General features: G+C 45.3%; 2 protein-coding genes across 2 annotated transcripts; both read right to left on the bottom strand.

The window, feature by feature from the left end:
• Nucleotides 1-514: 514 nt before the first annotated feature.
• Nucleotides 515-4,021, bottom strand: LOC136453787 (protein IQ-DOMAIN 13). The gene is made up of 6 exons (XM_066454334.1): nt 3,853-4,021; nt 3,074-3,214; nt 2,279-2,860; nt 1,953-2,177; nt 1,733-1,852; nt 515-1,469 (listed from the first exon to the last, which is right to left on the bottom strand). Exons 2-6 carry the CDS (start codon nt 3,146-3,148, stop codon nt 792-794), a joined length of 1,680 nt encoding a protein of 559 aa, XP_066310431.1. The 5' UTR covers nt 3,149-3,214; nt 3,853-4,021; the 3' UTR covers nt 515-791.
• A 3,383-nt stretch (nt 4,022-7,404) lies between these two features.
• Nucleotides 7,405-13,505, bottom strand: LOC136453788 (membrane-associated protein VIPP1, chloroplastic). The gene is made up of 11 exons (XM_066454335.1): nt 13,279-13,505; nt 12,329-12,429; nt 12,128-12,238; nt 11,804-11,868; nt 11,630-11,711; nt 11,402-11,476; nt 11,173-11,243; nt 11,005-11,087; nt 8,712-8,776; nt 8,554-8,628; nt 7,405-7,783 (listed from the first exon to the last, which is right to left on the bottom strand). Exons 1-11 carry the CDS (start codon nt 13,379-13,381, stop codon nt 7,664-7,666), a joined length of 951 nt encoding a protein of 316 aa, XP_066310432.1. The 5' UTR covers nt 13,382-13,505; the 3' UTR covers nt 7,405-7,663.
• Nucleotides 13,506-15,295: the final 1,790 nt, after the last annotated feature.

Consider the following 15,295-nt stretch of genomic DNA (forward strand, 5'->3'; position numbering starts at 1 on the left):
ACCTTATAGATATCAATATATTTTTTTTCTAAAAATCAGCCAAAGGTTGGGAAATTTGACTTCTGATAAAACTGAGGTAAACTAGTATAATTTAGACCGAAGAAACTATCCGATCCGCATTACATGTCAACATAGTAGAAACCTACATTGCCCCTCCCAACAGCATGAATGTTTATGTTTTTCCTTTTTTTTTTCTTGAGCGGCACGATCAACTAAAATGGATATGCATCGCATCCCATGGTAATAATTGACAAAAGCATGAACTTAGGCCTGGTTTAGATGCCATCCAAATTCCAAGTTTTTTCACTCTCTCTCCATCACATCAATTTTTAGCCGCTTGCATGGAGTATTAAATGTAGGTAAAAAAAATAACTAATTACACAGTTTAGTTGGAAATCACGAGATGAATCTTTTGAGCCTAGTTGGTCCACGATTGAACAATATTTGCCAAATAAGACGAAAGTGGTACTATTCATCGAGTTCAAAAAAATTTGCAAAGTGAACGAGGCCTTACTTAACGCATGTACGGTTGTTCGATGGAGTCGCCGAGTTTACACGCTACAGCTCACACTGGCCCCTCAAAAACCAAACCAAAGGAAGGCTGGGGACAAAGGAGCCAGCAGCCAGGGAGCTCTAGTAAAAGCACAGCGAATCAGCAAACGCAATGGTAACCCACAACATGACACACCACCAATCACGTACGTACAAATTCCAAGCACAAATGCGTCGAAAGGAGATGGAAGAAGAAGAATGCAATGCAAGCAACGAGTCCGACACGTGTATATATATATCTACTTGAAGGGCCTCCTGCCGAGCCCGGCCGGCATGGACACGGTGGAGTCCACGCTGAGCTCGCTGATCGACCGCGTCGACCGGTGCCGCCCGCCGGCCACCGACGCCGCCGGCGTGGCCACCCTCGACGACGGCAGCCCGCCGCCGGCCTTCCAGAACGGGCTCTTGGCCAAGCTCCCGATGCTCTGGCCCAGACCGAACGAGAACCTGGGCTTCTCCTGGGCCGCCTTCTGCTGCTGCTGCTGCTGCTGCTGCTGCAGGTGCGCCCGCGCCCGCGCCTTGGCGGACGCCGACAGCGTGGGCGTCATGTAGTTGGGCACGCCGCCGAACGCCGGGCAACTCGTCAGGCTCTCGTCGTCGCGGATGCTCCCCGCGCGGCGCAACGGCGGCGGCGGGGTTCCCACCTTGGTCACGGGCCTCGTGGGCCTTGTCTTGGAGTAGGCCGAGACCACCGACCGGGCCGGCGTCGTCGCCGCCGTCATCGACATTGGCGTCGTCGTCGTCGTCTCGCGGTGGGACATGGCGAGCGCCGGCCGGGGCTTGCTGCTGGCGGGCTCCACGGGGCGGTAGGACCCCGGCTCGTGGCGGCGCTCGATGGGCGTCCACCACCAGGGGCTCCGGCCCGACTGCAGGTCCGCCAGGATCGCGTGGGCCGCCATCGGTGTTGCCTTCAGCAGCTGTCGTCGTCGTGGCCGACACCATTGCCAAAAGGCCAGGACAACAAACAAACAGCACGTCAGTCGGTGCGTGTGATCGAGCGGATTACAAGGTTTAGCGATAGCGAGAATAATCCCAACTCCAACTCCTGCCAAACAGCGACGGCGCACCACCGCCTGCTTTGCTTTTAGGTGGCCGATCACCACAGAGCTGTGGCTTTTCGATTCCATGTCCATGTCCATGGCGGCGATGGGAACGGGTTACATGTGTTGCGGCACCGTACCTGATGGGAGTAGGCGTAGGCGAGGGCTCTCTCGCGCTTGATCACGGCCTCCACCTTCCGCTTCGTCCGGGCGTCTGCCTCCTCCCGCGTCAGCCGGCTGTCATCCCAAATGCCGCCGTCCTGCACGCGTTGGATCCCACCGGAGAGAGAAGCTGAGGTGATCAAAGGAAAGCCATGGAGGCATGGAGTACGCCTTAGTCTCACTGATGTAGACTAGTACCTGTGAGCCGGCGCGCCACCTGCCGCCGTCCCTGAGCATGGCGCTGTGGTGCTGCCAGTTGCGCCGCTCCATGGCCTCCACGCGGCTGGTGCGCACCTGCGCCTGCACGCGGACCAGCGTCTGCATGCACCGCATCGCCTGCGCCGTCTGCCGCCGCACGCTGGCGCCGCGCATCACGCCCTGCAGCCGGATCAGCCCGCGCAGCGACCGGTAGTTCCGCCGCGCCTACAGCCACCGCCATTAAAAAAAAACGCGACGTCACAACCAACCGCATCGACGCGTCGTGCGAACGCGAGGGACAAAGCTAAGCGGCGAGATGGACTTGCCATGTATCCCCGGAACGTGGACTGGATCGCCACGGCCGCGGCACGCGCGCGGTCCGGCGGCGCGGCGCGCTGCCTCGCCGCGCGGTGCCGCCTCGGCTGCTGCTGCTGCTGCCGCCACTCCGTCCCGGCCCTGCTCTGCGGCTGCTGCAGCTTCTGCTGCTGCTCCCTGTCATGGTCGAACCTCCTGATCAGCGGGGGAGGGGACGGCGGCGGCAGCGGGAGCACCACGGAGGCCGGCTTGTCTTCTCTGCTGCGTTCGCGCTCGCGCTCACGTGCTGTTCCCACCACCGGCTGTGGCAGCGGCGCGGCAGCAGAAGCGGCGACGGCGGTGGTGGGCCTCGCCGGCGTGATCTGGTACTGCGCCCTGGTGGCGGCGTAGTACTGGCGCTGCTGGTCCATCTCCGCGTCGCCGAGGATCTTCTCGATGCTGCTCGGCTCGCGGTACAGCGGGATGTTGATCAGCGCGCCCGCCGCCGGCGACGCCGGCTCCGCGTGCGGCCGCGACCGCCCGAAGCCTCCCCATCGCTTCTTGTCCCTCCCGTGCCCGTGCGAAGACGGGTACTGCGCTACCAGCTGATGCACCTGCATGCAAATTTGCCATTGATCGAGCACGTTACTCCACAGCAATCAACATCCAGTCCAAAATCTTTTTACTTCCTTTAACATTTGTTGGTTGCAAAATGGTACAACCACTCGATTTGGTGAGAAAATCTGCTTTGAAATGTAGCTAAATGATGCATATACAAATATACAATCAGTCGATTAATTAGGATCGATTTTCTAGTACCAGCTTACATTTGTTGGCTTCTCCTTGGGGCTTGAGGTGAAGGCCTTCTTGAGTGCACTGAACCAATTTCCCTTCTTGCCCATCTCCTTAACATTTCTTCTTGCTATCGTCCTTTAACATTTCTCACTGCTAGGGAGGCCTCTCCGCCTCTGTAATTCCATGAACAAGAACAACGGGACGACTGAGAAAGTTTGCATCATTGTGCTGATGAAATACTATTTTTTAATAAATAAATCTTGGTCGTGCAAAATCATAGAGTATTCGAGGCAAGAGTAAGAAAGTCTAGCGCTTTGTTCTGAAGGAATGACCTGTCTAATAACTAGCACATGAACACATTATTATCAGTCTGTAAAGTTGAACTTCGAATGTGTTGTAATCCAACGGACTTACAGTACCCGACATGTGTTTATTTTTGCAGTGTAGACTGTAGAAGTGGCTTTTAAGCGGCAGAGTAACACCAAAGAGTTGAGGGCATGAATATGATTCGGCAGCATACATGTCAACATGTGCTATTCAAGAATCAAGATTTCCAGGAAAACTTCAACCGCTGATATACAAGGTAACTGAGTTTAATCCAATCCTGTAGGTTAAAGTTTGTATGAACGAATGAAGCGACCAAGTTCTAAAATTAATGTTCAGAAAAATTACATTACTGCGCAGTTCAGTAGTTGCTGAAAATTTTAGCATGATTTGTATATTTACAGGGCAACATAACAGGGGACATCTCATTTTCAGGGTGGAAAAAAGGAAACAAAATGAGAGGATGATGTGAACCAAAGGTGCATACCTTGTTTACAGTTCCACAGCCCCTCCAAAACTGCAATGCAGTCCTGCCAGTAACCCCCCTTATGCTCTTTGGTATAATATCCTCACAAGATCACGACATCTAGCTCCATGCAGGCATCGGAGGACCGCACCTGGCCATGGCCTTTTTTCCTTCGAACTAACTCTCTGCACTTCGTGAGAGGTCCGTCTTATAGATTTCTTTTGCGGATTGGTGGTGATGAATGGGAGTGGCCACTTTCCTACTCGATGACACCCGACCAACCTTGCTTGATTGTCAAGCCTCAAAAGGCAGCATAGCATTTTGCTGCAGCTGCAGGGAGGACTTGAGGGTCACTGTTCTGTTGTGCCTTGCCGTGCCTTGCCTATTCAGTAGCAGTACTTCAAACATGTCTTTTTGGGACCCCTTCCATGTGTGATGCATACGTGTAGTTGTACAACATGGTCTGTGCAGTTGTACGCAGACCAGCTAGTAAGGCTGCAACGGGATTGGTTGAAAGAATATCCTATATATGTGGGCAGTCTACAAGAAGTTATGGTAGGTTGTAGTAGCAGGTATGTTTCACTATCATTGGTCTACTACTGAACTAGTATGAGCAAAGGGAATACTAAAGACTTACCTGTTTTTTTTTTTGTGGTAATGTTTTTCTGGTTCATAAATTAAAGATCAGTGTGGACTCTGAAATTCAGTTCAGACTAAATTCACGGCTACTGACCAGACAGACAGACGTGCTTACCTTTACCTAACAGTCACTGTTCAGCTGTTATTGTCCTCCACAACATGTTTGACGAATACTAATTACGCATGATTCGATTTTGCAAGGTTCTGTGTGGATTTTTAACGTGTACAATGATGCTGTCATGATAGTGCTGGTTGTTGGATAACTCGAAAGCTTTTCTGTAACTAACCTGCGCTAGACTATCCTATATAGCAGCCAGCCAGCCTCATCTTCATCTCATCTGATAACTTGATGGCTATGTCATTGCTCACACAGTTGCTTGAGGATGAATCCTCCGGACCAGCACGATGATTCACTTCCAACTGTCATCCTGATTAGCAGCGTTTTGTCAATGAAGTTACCATCAACAACCAGCCAGCATCTTTGTTGTGGGGGCCAGCCAATATTCTTGCAGTTGCAGGCGGCTTCTAACTGAGCTAGCACTGAATCATTTTCTACTCCATTCTGCCAAAATTTTGAAAAATTGATTTACATTCTACCATCGGGTTATAAATATTCAGAAGTTTGTTTCTTGGCAATCAAAATTTCAAAGTCCGGCAGAACGAAGTAGAGTACGCGTAAGGTATTTTTATACCCGGATGTAGTATTATACATACCAAAAAGGGAGAGAGGTCATATATAGGACGAACCGAATCAATCACAGAGCGACAACATTGACGACCCTTGCTATGATCTCCCTTATGCGTACATGACTACATGAGTGGAACGTGTTGTAAAAGAAGGGGAAATGAGTGGGGGTTGAGTGGCTTAAGAGCCGAGGAGACTGAGAATGGACAATGGAGTCTTGCTTGCAAGGTACTCCAGAGATGAAATGCAACTTAACATCTCATAAGACAGAGGAGTAGCTAGCTAGTTGGGTCCCTGGTCGAAATCAGAGCGCGGCTTAGTGCTGGGAGTTGCTCCTAACAACACATATGTAGGCCACGTCCATGGCCCTCATTGTCAATTCTGTCCTCATCTCCGCAACTATCTGCCTCCTGCTGCTGCTGGAGCCGTCACCTCACCTCAGCTCCGACGTTGCTTCTAGCTAGGGCATGCATTGCTCCTGTATTAATTTGGAATAGAGTAGAGTAGAGTAGGCACCTTTCTTCTGAAAATTAATTATTTGAAAGAGCAACCAGTTGGGCAGTTGGACTCGAGTGTAATCTTATTTAATATACACAAGTGGATTTCCTAACACAGATTTTAGCGTAGTACTTTTTTTTTAAAAAAAAAATCATAACCGACGTCCACATGCAAATATCTGTTTTTTTAATATATAGCTGTATCTGAAAGCACTGGAAATAAAGCTGAAGCAGCTATTTCTGAATTTTAGTTCCTTGTAGGTACAGTTCATGCGGTTCAAGTTAGCTCTTCTGATACGTTTTCACACACCTAACGTCGAGGATTATAAGGCTCGATTGCGTGCTGTTTCGATCAGGTGGTGGTCGACCGACACACGCACACAAACTCTAAGAGCTGCCGGTGAGTAGGCATCAGAAATCAGCCCTCGTTTAGTTCCAAAATTTTTTCCCAAAAAATGCTACAGTACTTATCACATCGAATCTTACAATACGTGCATGAAGCATTAAATATAGACGAAAAAAACTAATTGCACAGTTTGATTGAAAATTGCGAGACGAACGTTTTAAACCTAATTAGTTCATAATTAAACATTAATTGTCAAATAAAAACGAAAGCGCTACCCCAAATTCCAAAATTAAGGCAACTAAACACGCGCAGAAAGAGAGAAGAATGCTGGGCCTTGCAAACAGTGGTGTTGCAGAAACTGGTGTTGTGCGCTCCAGGCTGGGCCAATCGAGGAGGCGGGCGACTGTGCATAGCACACAAAGCTTGGCAGGGGTGCGAGTTCAGGCTCCCCATGTGGCATGTGCAGTGCACGCTGCACGCACGTGAAGTCACCGGAGGGGCGCGGTGGATGACCACCGCCGGCGCCGGCCTTTCGCTGGCTGCTTCAGTTGCAAGATATCCTCAGCAGAATCTCCGCTGCTCGCTCGTGCAGTACAATCCATGCTGGCTACATGCTGCAGGTGACTAGCTGCGCAACGCAAACATCTCCTGTCTGAAACCGGTGGTAGTAGTGTGGTACGGAACTGCCTCTTGATGCAGCGCAGAAGCCAGACGGCCTCGTTCGTGTGTTCTTATTTGGGCCGCGCTTTCTGGGCCTTTGGACACACAAGTCTTTCACAATGAGAGCAACTTTGTTTTTTTCTGGGCCATGGCCCACTTCCTGCAGCTCGTGTCCAAATACCAGTTGCAATTAGATTCACATTACCATGTTTTCTTTTCTTTTCATTCACCTTTTCGTGTGCCGTCCTCGCCCTAGATTTTTCAAGCATGTTCCTCTGAGTCGTAGTGGTCCTGAACTCGTGCCCTAGAAATTCGGAGCATGCGCATATAGCATCTTCTTCTTGTTGTAGTTGTTCAAAACTGCTACCACTATTTCGTGGTAGCTGGAGGCGTGGAGTCAATGACCAGCAAAGCTACTAGCATCTCCGGCAGCCAGCGCGAGCTGTTGGCAAGGTAGGAATTCTGAATTCAGACGTTGATCAAAGACAAAAACGACCGCACACTCAAGATAGTAGTTGTAGTAGTAGTAGCAAGCTTGATACTTCATGAGACTGAATCATAAGCAATGTCACTGAAACCATCGGTAACAATGAACCAGTCGCACCCGAGCACTGACTTGGACGGTTGGACCCGTCGACAGGCACTGCAAGGAAAAGGAATATTTCATCGACTTGACTCCCAAGTCTCAAGTCACAAAACACATGTGTTATGGCACGAAAGAAGGGGGTAAAATTAAAACCACGAGGTGGAAACTTCAAACTTTGACTATATATATAGTATGCAAAAAGGCTCTAGGGCGAGTGGTGATTTACAACAATTTATGGCTAGCTGTACAAATGTCACTCGAAGGGAAAATGCCGAGAAATTTACCGATTCCATACTCATTAACAAACAGTCAAGGCGCGCTGGTGTTTCAAAGCCGCAATGTGAGCAATCCGCGGCTGTACTATCTTCCGGGGAAACGAGATTCCGTCAGGCCTGCTGAATTCACAAGAAGGATGGAATCTAATATTCTTTGGCCTTCCTCCGCAGCTCGTTTAGCTCGCTCTCAATCTCTAGGTCGGGGAAAGGGCGTCCAGCACCTGAGTTGCTGACTGCTGTTCTGCCTGGAGGAAGCTCTCCTTTCTGTAGGTGACATGCAAGTATATTCATTTTGTATTGAATAAATGGTCAACCAATTCATTTCTAATAAGGAGAAAAAAGAGAGAAGGGAAAGCAGTAAGACAAAAGGCAGTGCATATGCTTATCATTCTTCAACTGGCTTGCTCTAATAAAGAAATAAATATAATGGGTGTATTGTCAACAGGCTCACATAGACTTTGTTCACAGAAATATCTGTATTAGGCCTTGCATACTTAAGCATTAGGTTATGGCCAGGTATAATACGAAGAACTCAAAAGAAGGAACAAATTCTAAAGGTGAAGTCCACCTCATAGGGATTGACCAAAACTAACTCTGAATCAGTGGAGATTATAGAAGATGAATAGAGCAAAATATTTTGGAAGGATAAAAAATTTGATGGATGTCTACTCCTGTTCGTTTCGCTGAAATTTGGCTTATGCTGATTTGTTGTGAGAGGAAAACACCGTTCGTTCGTTGAAAAGTACTGCTGAAGTAGTTCATGTGAGAGGAAAACACTGTCTACTCATTGTTTTTTTTTAAAAACAAAAACAAAAATATGTCCAGTAAATGTACATCAAAATAACACCATGTCGTTCTATCTTGTGAACAAGCAGATATCTCGTTAGCTTAAATTGTTAGCTGTTGCTGAGATAAATCAACAGATGAAAGATCATCAGCTAGAATGAACATTTACTGAAATAAATCAACAGAAGATATCTCATTAGCTTCAATTGTTAAAATTCTAATTTGAGAATCCAGATAACAATACATACCAAAGAGCTTCCAGACAATTCCTTTTTCAGTTGTGAAAGATCATCATCAACAGATGAAGTCTCGAGCAGTGCAAACTGTTAACCAATAAATACAGACAGTCATGTGCCATTAGCACAAGGCAAGTATTTATGATTGGTTTGTAAATGTTCATTTTTACCTTTCCTTCTAGATCATCAGTTGCTAACTGGCCGAGTGCCTCTGCTTGGGATTCCATCGCCATAACTGCATCAAATGTGTAATTATTGCATTATTTGTCTGAGAACAACATTCTGACAACCATGGAATAAAACATGTTGCTGATAAACACATGAAGCAAGCAAAGATACTGTCAGACATCATTCTTGACTAAAAGAAGAAATATGATATTCGCAAGTCACAACAAACACATTGCAGTTAAAATGAAGTTTTTGAGGATGTTGCTATGCTTTGCCAAGATCATACTCAAATTAACTCAAATGCATAGTGAGAGATCCAATAGATGACTTGAGGATGTAGTCATGCCTTGTCAAGATCGTACTCATAACAGCACTAGGGCATAGTGAAGTATCCCAGGATCAACCAATATCATGATATTAAAATGGAAAATCCTGTTGAAAAGGCTTGGGCAAGAGGCCAAAAGAAGAACGTTTGTAGAAATTACACATCTATGCAAGGAACCATCTTAGTGCATATTGGTAATGTCACCTGCCAAATTTCAAAGCTTCTCAAAGAAAAATGCCACTACAACCTTTGTTTTAGTTTTTTACTCTGCTGAAGTTATTGCAGCTATGGCTGTTGATATACCTCCTTGGGCTGTTGAAGCAGGTAGAAAGGATGTAAAAGGTGACCATTGCTTGGTGGCTTGGCCCAAAGTTTGTCTCCCTAAAGAGCTCGGAGGTCTTGGCATTTCCAATATCCAAAATCTCTGTTGGGCGCTTAGGATCTACAAAAGAGTGATCCTGGTCGTCCAATGGGGAGTGTTAGCTTCAGATTCATAAAAATGTTCAGGCTTTCTTCTCAATGGCAGTGGTATCTGAAGTTGGAAATGGTGCTCGCACCCTCTTCTGGTCTGATAAGTGGATCCATGGTCAGAGGGTAGCTGATATTGCACCTCAAGTGTTCGCCATAGTACCCAAAAGACGTATCAAGAGAAGGATGGTTCTTGAGGCCCTCACGAATCCTTCTTGGGTATCAGAGTTGCAGGGCGCTCTAACGGCTGGAGTCATTAATGAATTTCTGGGTTTGTGGGATGTCATTTCAACAGTAATCTTGCAGTAGGATGTCGAAGATTCTTTCATCTGGTGACTCTCTAGTGACGGCATCTATTTGGCAAAATCTGCTTATGCAGCATTTTTCCAGGGGACAATTGCCTTCCATCCTTGGGAGAGGATTTGGAAATCTTGGGCACCTGGAAAGTGCCATTTCTTCATGTGGTTGGTTGCTAGAAACAGAGTTGGACAGCTGATCGACTTGCAAGATGTGGCCTTCAGCATCCTACTACTTGCCCCCATTGTGACCAGGACGAGGAAAACATCAACCACCTGTTGTTGTCATGCGTGTTTGCTCGAGAATTCTGGTTCTCCCTCCTGCAAAGGGTTGGTCTGCAGCACCTCTGTCCTCAAATGGAAGATGTTTGTTTTGATGACTGGTGGGATAGAATTTCCAGTGGGGCGGTTGATCTTATTCAAAAGGGCCTTATTCCCTTGTTATTCTAGGTGCTTGAACTCTCTGGAAGCATCGCAATAGGTGTATTTTTTATGGGGTTTCCCATAGTGTGGCCTGAGCTGTTTTTTTTTTTGGGGAACATGGCCCGAGCTGTGTTGCTAGCTATGGAGGATTTACATCTTGAGGTTTGGCCGGAGCACAAGGTGTTAACTTTCTCTTGGCCCTTATGCCGGAGGATGGTTGACCGGCATGTGTTTATTTTGTGGTCATGGTCGGTCTATTGTTGTAAAGGGAACATTTGTTGTTTTGTGATATCTAGGTTTTGGTGTGGGTTTGTGTGTGTGTGTGTGTTTTTTGTTTTTTTTTTTGTTTTTTGTAAGGGATCTTTCCCCGTGTTTTTGTTCTCTTCTTAATTGACACACAGCTCTCATGCGTGTTCGAGGAAAAAAAAAGTAATTGGAGCTAACAACTTGATGACAATTGAGGAATAACTTATTTTAGGGGCTAGACTATTGGTATTATGGCAGCAACCTTCTGTATTGAATTTCTGGCTGCTGAAGTATGGAAGCTTGTAACTGTATATTGCGTATGCTCTAGCTGACCTCAGTGTTATAAACTTGTAATAGTAAATCCTTGATGGTAGAGTTTCAAGCTATGTTCGACATAGAGTATTAGAGCATGTCTCTGCCCTAAACCAAAACCAATGGCAGAAGACCAGCCATGCCAAAAAAAAAAGTAATATCACCATATATATAAAACACAAGGGACAATGATAGTCAGAAAAAAAGATTAAATCAAGGGAGTACCTTTTTCCTCCATTTTCTCAAATGCAGAAAGGGCGCTACTTGTATCCACGTTGCCCAACATTTCACTCACTTTTGTGGCAGTCCTGAAGTGAAACAAAATCCACATCTGTCAGTGTATCCACAACACAAAAAAAGGGGGAAAATAATCAACAAATAATAAATGCATACTTCGCTGATTGAGCACGAGCTTTTAGGGTATCCTTTTTCTGCTTGGCCTCTGCTATCTTGCTCTCAAGAACCTACAGAATGGCATACTCCAGTGGTTAATAATTCAACAATACTGAATGAGCACTTTTCACCTGGTGCACTACATGAGCACATAGAACTGTACCAACAAATATAATAAGGATATCGAAAAGGGTCAAGACAGTTCTAGCAGTTCAAAATAGTAACTCACCTTGGTATTCGAAATCAGATTTTCAACGACACCCTTCTGTTGATCAAGCTGGGACCTTAAGGAGCTCGCATTATCCTAAGCAAACAATCACAAAAACAGTAAGTCTATATTAGGAATTTGATATGTTGATTCGACATGTCACATAGATATGTAACATTCTATTCCAATCAGCGCGGTAAGGAAACCTAAAACAAGCACATTGTACTACACATCATCAATGACACATACAGCATATGATTTACGCCGCTTAAGGGCTTCGCGAGCAAGATCCTCGTCACCCTTTTGAAGAGCAAGTTGAGCCCTCCGATACCTACACTTTGACCAAAAAAAACATTATTCATTTATTACTGCAAAGCAAACATATGTCGAACTTCAGTTCGATGCCGTAAACCATAACCATACCAATCAGCAGAAGCTTGTTCTGCAGCTTTGTATTTATTCTCAAGCCGCTTTTGAGACGCCAAGACCTACCACAACAAGAATCCATAAAATAGAATCAAATTTCCGTTTCACAAGCATAACAAGAGATGAAACAAAAGAGTAGAAGCATCTGATGTAAGAGGCAGCAAACAAACTAGCATGTAGCATCAGCGTTAATTATTTATGCAATAACACTGTAAAGATGATAGAAGAAAATGTGTTGAAACTTGGAAAAGACAACATTATGGCATTATTGGAAAGAAAGAAAATGCTCTGTCAATTATACTGAAGGCAGTCACAACAAACCTGTGCAGTGGCCTGCCTCATCTTTGTCAAGTCATCGTTCATCTCCAGAACTGCCTGCTCTAGAATCTTCTCAGGGTCTTCAAACGAACTTAGAACTGCATTTGCATAGGACTAGAAAAACCGACGGGCACAAAACTTTAGATTACATATGAAAAATTGGTTACTGCAAATAACATAATGAAGGGAAAAAATACCACTCACCCTGACAACCCTTGTTAGTCTATCAAAGAGGTTACTTCGTATGCTATTGCACTTAAATCTGTTGACATTTGATTGTCGTAATTGCACAACTTTAAGTGACACTGTGGAGTGCAAGGAAGGGTAAATTAGTAGCCATAAACACAAATTTATAAACCATACCCATATCATTACATTCTGCAATTTGTAAAGTTCTCAACCGAAACATAATAGTTTTGTTCAATAGTACTGAGCTTGTGCACTACAAACATGAGCAAAATCAAACATAAACATTCTGTAGAAGCATAGTCATCATGTATGAATTCAACTTAGTGCGACAACATAAAATCAAAACACGAGCAGTGGTCTCATCAAACAGGCATCGCACACGATGAAAATGTTCCAGGAAAAAAATAATAGGATCCTGTGCTGGTGTTGACAACCATGAAGTGCAGTGAGAATCAACATTCACCAATATCTTCAGTTAAGCAAAAGATGCTTCCACTTTACGGAGTAAATCTCAAAACATTACAAGTCGCGAGGAACTAATTTAGTTTTGCCTATAAATCCAGGAAGCTATCAATTTATATATAAAAACAGAGACCTGTACAATAATAAATTCAACCAAGTTTAGGCTCATCTTTGCTCATGATGGTAAACAGGTGGGCATTACAGAACTAACATTGCACATAATAGTTCATCATAACAACATATTTATTGAAATCATGTATGACAACGAAGGCACCGAGCCACCGACCCCCACAGCCCAACTGTCGCCACTGTTCACACTGGTGCAACAATTGCAGCAGCAGCAGCAGCAGCACTGAGTATCCAGACAACAAATGTTCCGCTAGATTAGCATGCGGTAAGGGGGTTAGGCGCCCTAACAGATTCTCCACACAAAAGCCTCAAGTACCAATCGCCCCACAAGACAGAAAGGATGTAGAAGTGGGATACAAAATCGAAGCACGCACCGTTTCCCTTAAGGAAGGAGGTCCTCAGGGGGGTCCGGCGGAAGCTGGCGGAGGCGGGCGGCGGCGCCAGCCTCATGCTCGTCGGCTGAGCCCTAATCTCCATCGATTCGGGCGGGGGTCTAGCGTACAGCGAAACGAGAATGATTTTTTTTTCTTCCTGTCCCTCTTTTTTTTCCTGCTTGGTGCTTCGCTCTATCTCTCGAGGGAGTTCGTGTGGAGAAGAGAAGCGATGGGAATGGAAATCGATCTCGGGTCGGGTCGGGTCGGATGATTCCAGCATTGCGCGTCGCGTGGGCTCGTGGGCCGTAGAGACGGAACAGCGGAAACTTATAGGCCCAATAAACATTGGTTTTACTTTGCTAAAAAAACATTGGTTTTACTCTTTAAAGCCTAATAAATGTTTTTTTGTTAGGTATAAACAGCAAAAGAGCATCTCCAAGAGTCTCTCTAAATCTCACTCTCTAAATCACCATTTGGAGAGATATTTGCATAAAAATCGCTTTCTATATCTTTTCACTCTACAATAGTTTTTCTATATCTCATGCGTACTCTAGATAGCTATTCTCGTCTTCTATTTTTTGCTAGCGAAAAATCTGGAATATAAGATAGCTATATTTGGATGACCATTTAGACAAGTTCTTGGAAGATAGTTTTTTTTATCAAAATCTCTATTCCTAGCATTTAGGATGGATATGAAGAGTCTTTTGGAGATGCTCTAATAAAGTTTTTTTTTGTTTAGGGAAACTGAAGATTCGGCTCCAATGCGGCCCTAGTTTCTAATTCCTGTTAGGGAGATTTTCAATTTTTCTGCCATAATTTTTTTATTTAAATTTAAAAAAAGCACACATCGGCTTATATCCTTTTCCAAGGACTGGTTAGGTACCTCAGCAAAAAAGATCAGTCTATCCCACATCGCGTGTTTTCTCCCGGTTGAGCACCAGATTTTTTTTCAACCACACAATGAAGATCCAACAATCTTGATTGTTTCTTCTACCTCCAGCTCACCCCCATCGCCGCACACCGCCCTGCCACGACGCGGTAGGGCTTGGCCGGAGCTCCGCGGCCCGCGCCCATGGCGGCCTCCCTCTTCCCCTCCCCTCGTACCATTGTCGATTTCTTCTCCAACTCTGGCGAACGACCGCGCCAACCCCTCCCTGTCCTGACCCGTCTGCTGTAACACCCCAGGTGTTTGCCACCAGTTAAGCAATGGGTTTGAGCTCAAACATGGCATATTAAGTGATGATGAAAATGTCAAGGTCAAACCTATGGAAATGAGCTCCAACCTAAACTTGGATATTGCACCCTTGCTTTACATATAGGCCATTTTCAAGATATATGCTTGGCTGGTGTTATTGGAATATCTTCATGTGTCTCACATCAATACCCATCTATATTGATCCATGGAAAAGTTTTGTGAAGTTTGGAATCCAGAAGTCACATGAAATGACAAGTTATGTCCTTGCTTGAATTATTTTATAAAGTGAATGGAATTCTCGATCGTCAACCAAATTTTGTAACTATGCCCAAATGACTCTAGATGAACTCTACAACAAAAGTCATGAAGGGTTCATGTTGAGCGGAGGACAAGAAAATACCTCCATCGGTCTAAAACTTGGATTTAAGCTTTACCGTGATGCTAATTTGACCTGTGTTGACCAATCACTTATAGTGTTTGCATGGAGTTGCACCTTAAATCAAAGTTGAAGTTTGAGTAGAGTAGAACAAACTTTGTGTAATGGTCAAGAGCTAGATCAGCTTTGAAGCAAGTCAAACCGAGCCCTCAAGTTGGAATCCATGGCTGTTTTGGAGCTCAAAAATTTGGTGGTATTTGGCCTTGTAGTTTGTGAGTTATGCCTGTTTAAAGTTGGGTTTCAGCAATGTCTGCTTTCTGTCAATTGTGGATCAATTTCTGTAAATGGGTATAATTGACTTAGTTAACTTGAGAATCATGCTAAGAGGATTAAAGATGAATTGTAGAAAATTCCATAAGCTTTCCAGATTGTCTTGTTGCATGTCT

This window comes from Miscanthus floridulus, chromosome 5 (genome assembly GCF_019320115.1).
Source record: "Miscanthus floridulus cultivar M001 chromosome 5, ASM1932011v1, whole genome shotgun sequence".
NCBI classification, from domain to species: domain Eukaryota; kingdom Viridiplantae; phylum Streptophyta; class Magnoliopsida; order Poales; family Poaceae; genus Miscanthus; species Miscanthus floridulus.

What these genes read in the sequence shown, in the direction of transcription:
- LOC136453787 (XM_066454334.1), bottom strand. Translation starts at nt 3,148, where the DNA reads ATGGGCAAGAAGGGAAATTGGTTCAGTGCACTCAAGAAGGCCTTCACC. An exon ending in CCACGTTCCGGGGATACATG is followed by an intron (nt 2,178 to 2,278) that starts GCAAGTCCATCT and finishes CGGTGGCTGTAG; the next exon opens with GCGCGGCGGAACTACCGGTC. An exon ending in GGTGGCGCGCCGGCTCACAG is followed by an intron (nt 1,853 to 1,952) that starts GTACTAGTCTAC and finishes CAACGCGTGCAG; the next exon opens with GACGGCGGCATTTGGGATGA.
- LOC136453788 (XM_066454335.1), bottom strand. Translation starts at nt 13,381, where the DNA reads ATGGAGATTAGGGCTCAGCCGACGAGCATGAGGCTGGCGCCGCCGCCC. An exon ending in CTCCTTCCTTAAGGGAAACG is followed by an intron (nt 12,430 to 13,278) that starts GTGCGTGCTTCG and finishes TGCACTCCACAG; the next exon opens with TGTCACTTAAAGTTGTGCAA. An exon ending in GACTAACAAGGGTTGTCAGG is followed by an intron (nt 12,239 to 12,328) that starts GTGAGTGGTATT and finishes CGGTTTTTCTAG; the next exon opens with TCCTATGCAAATGCAGTTCT.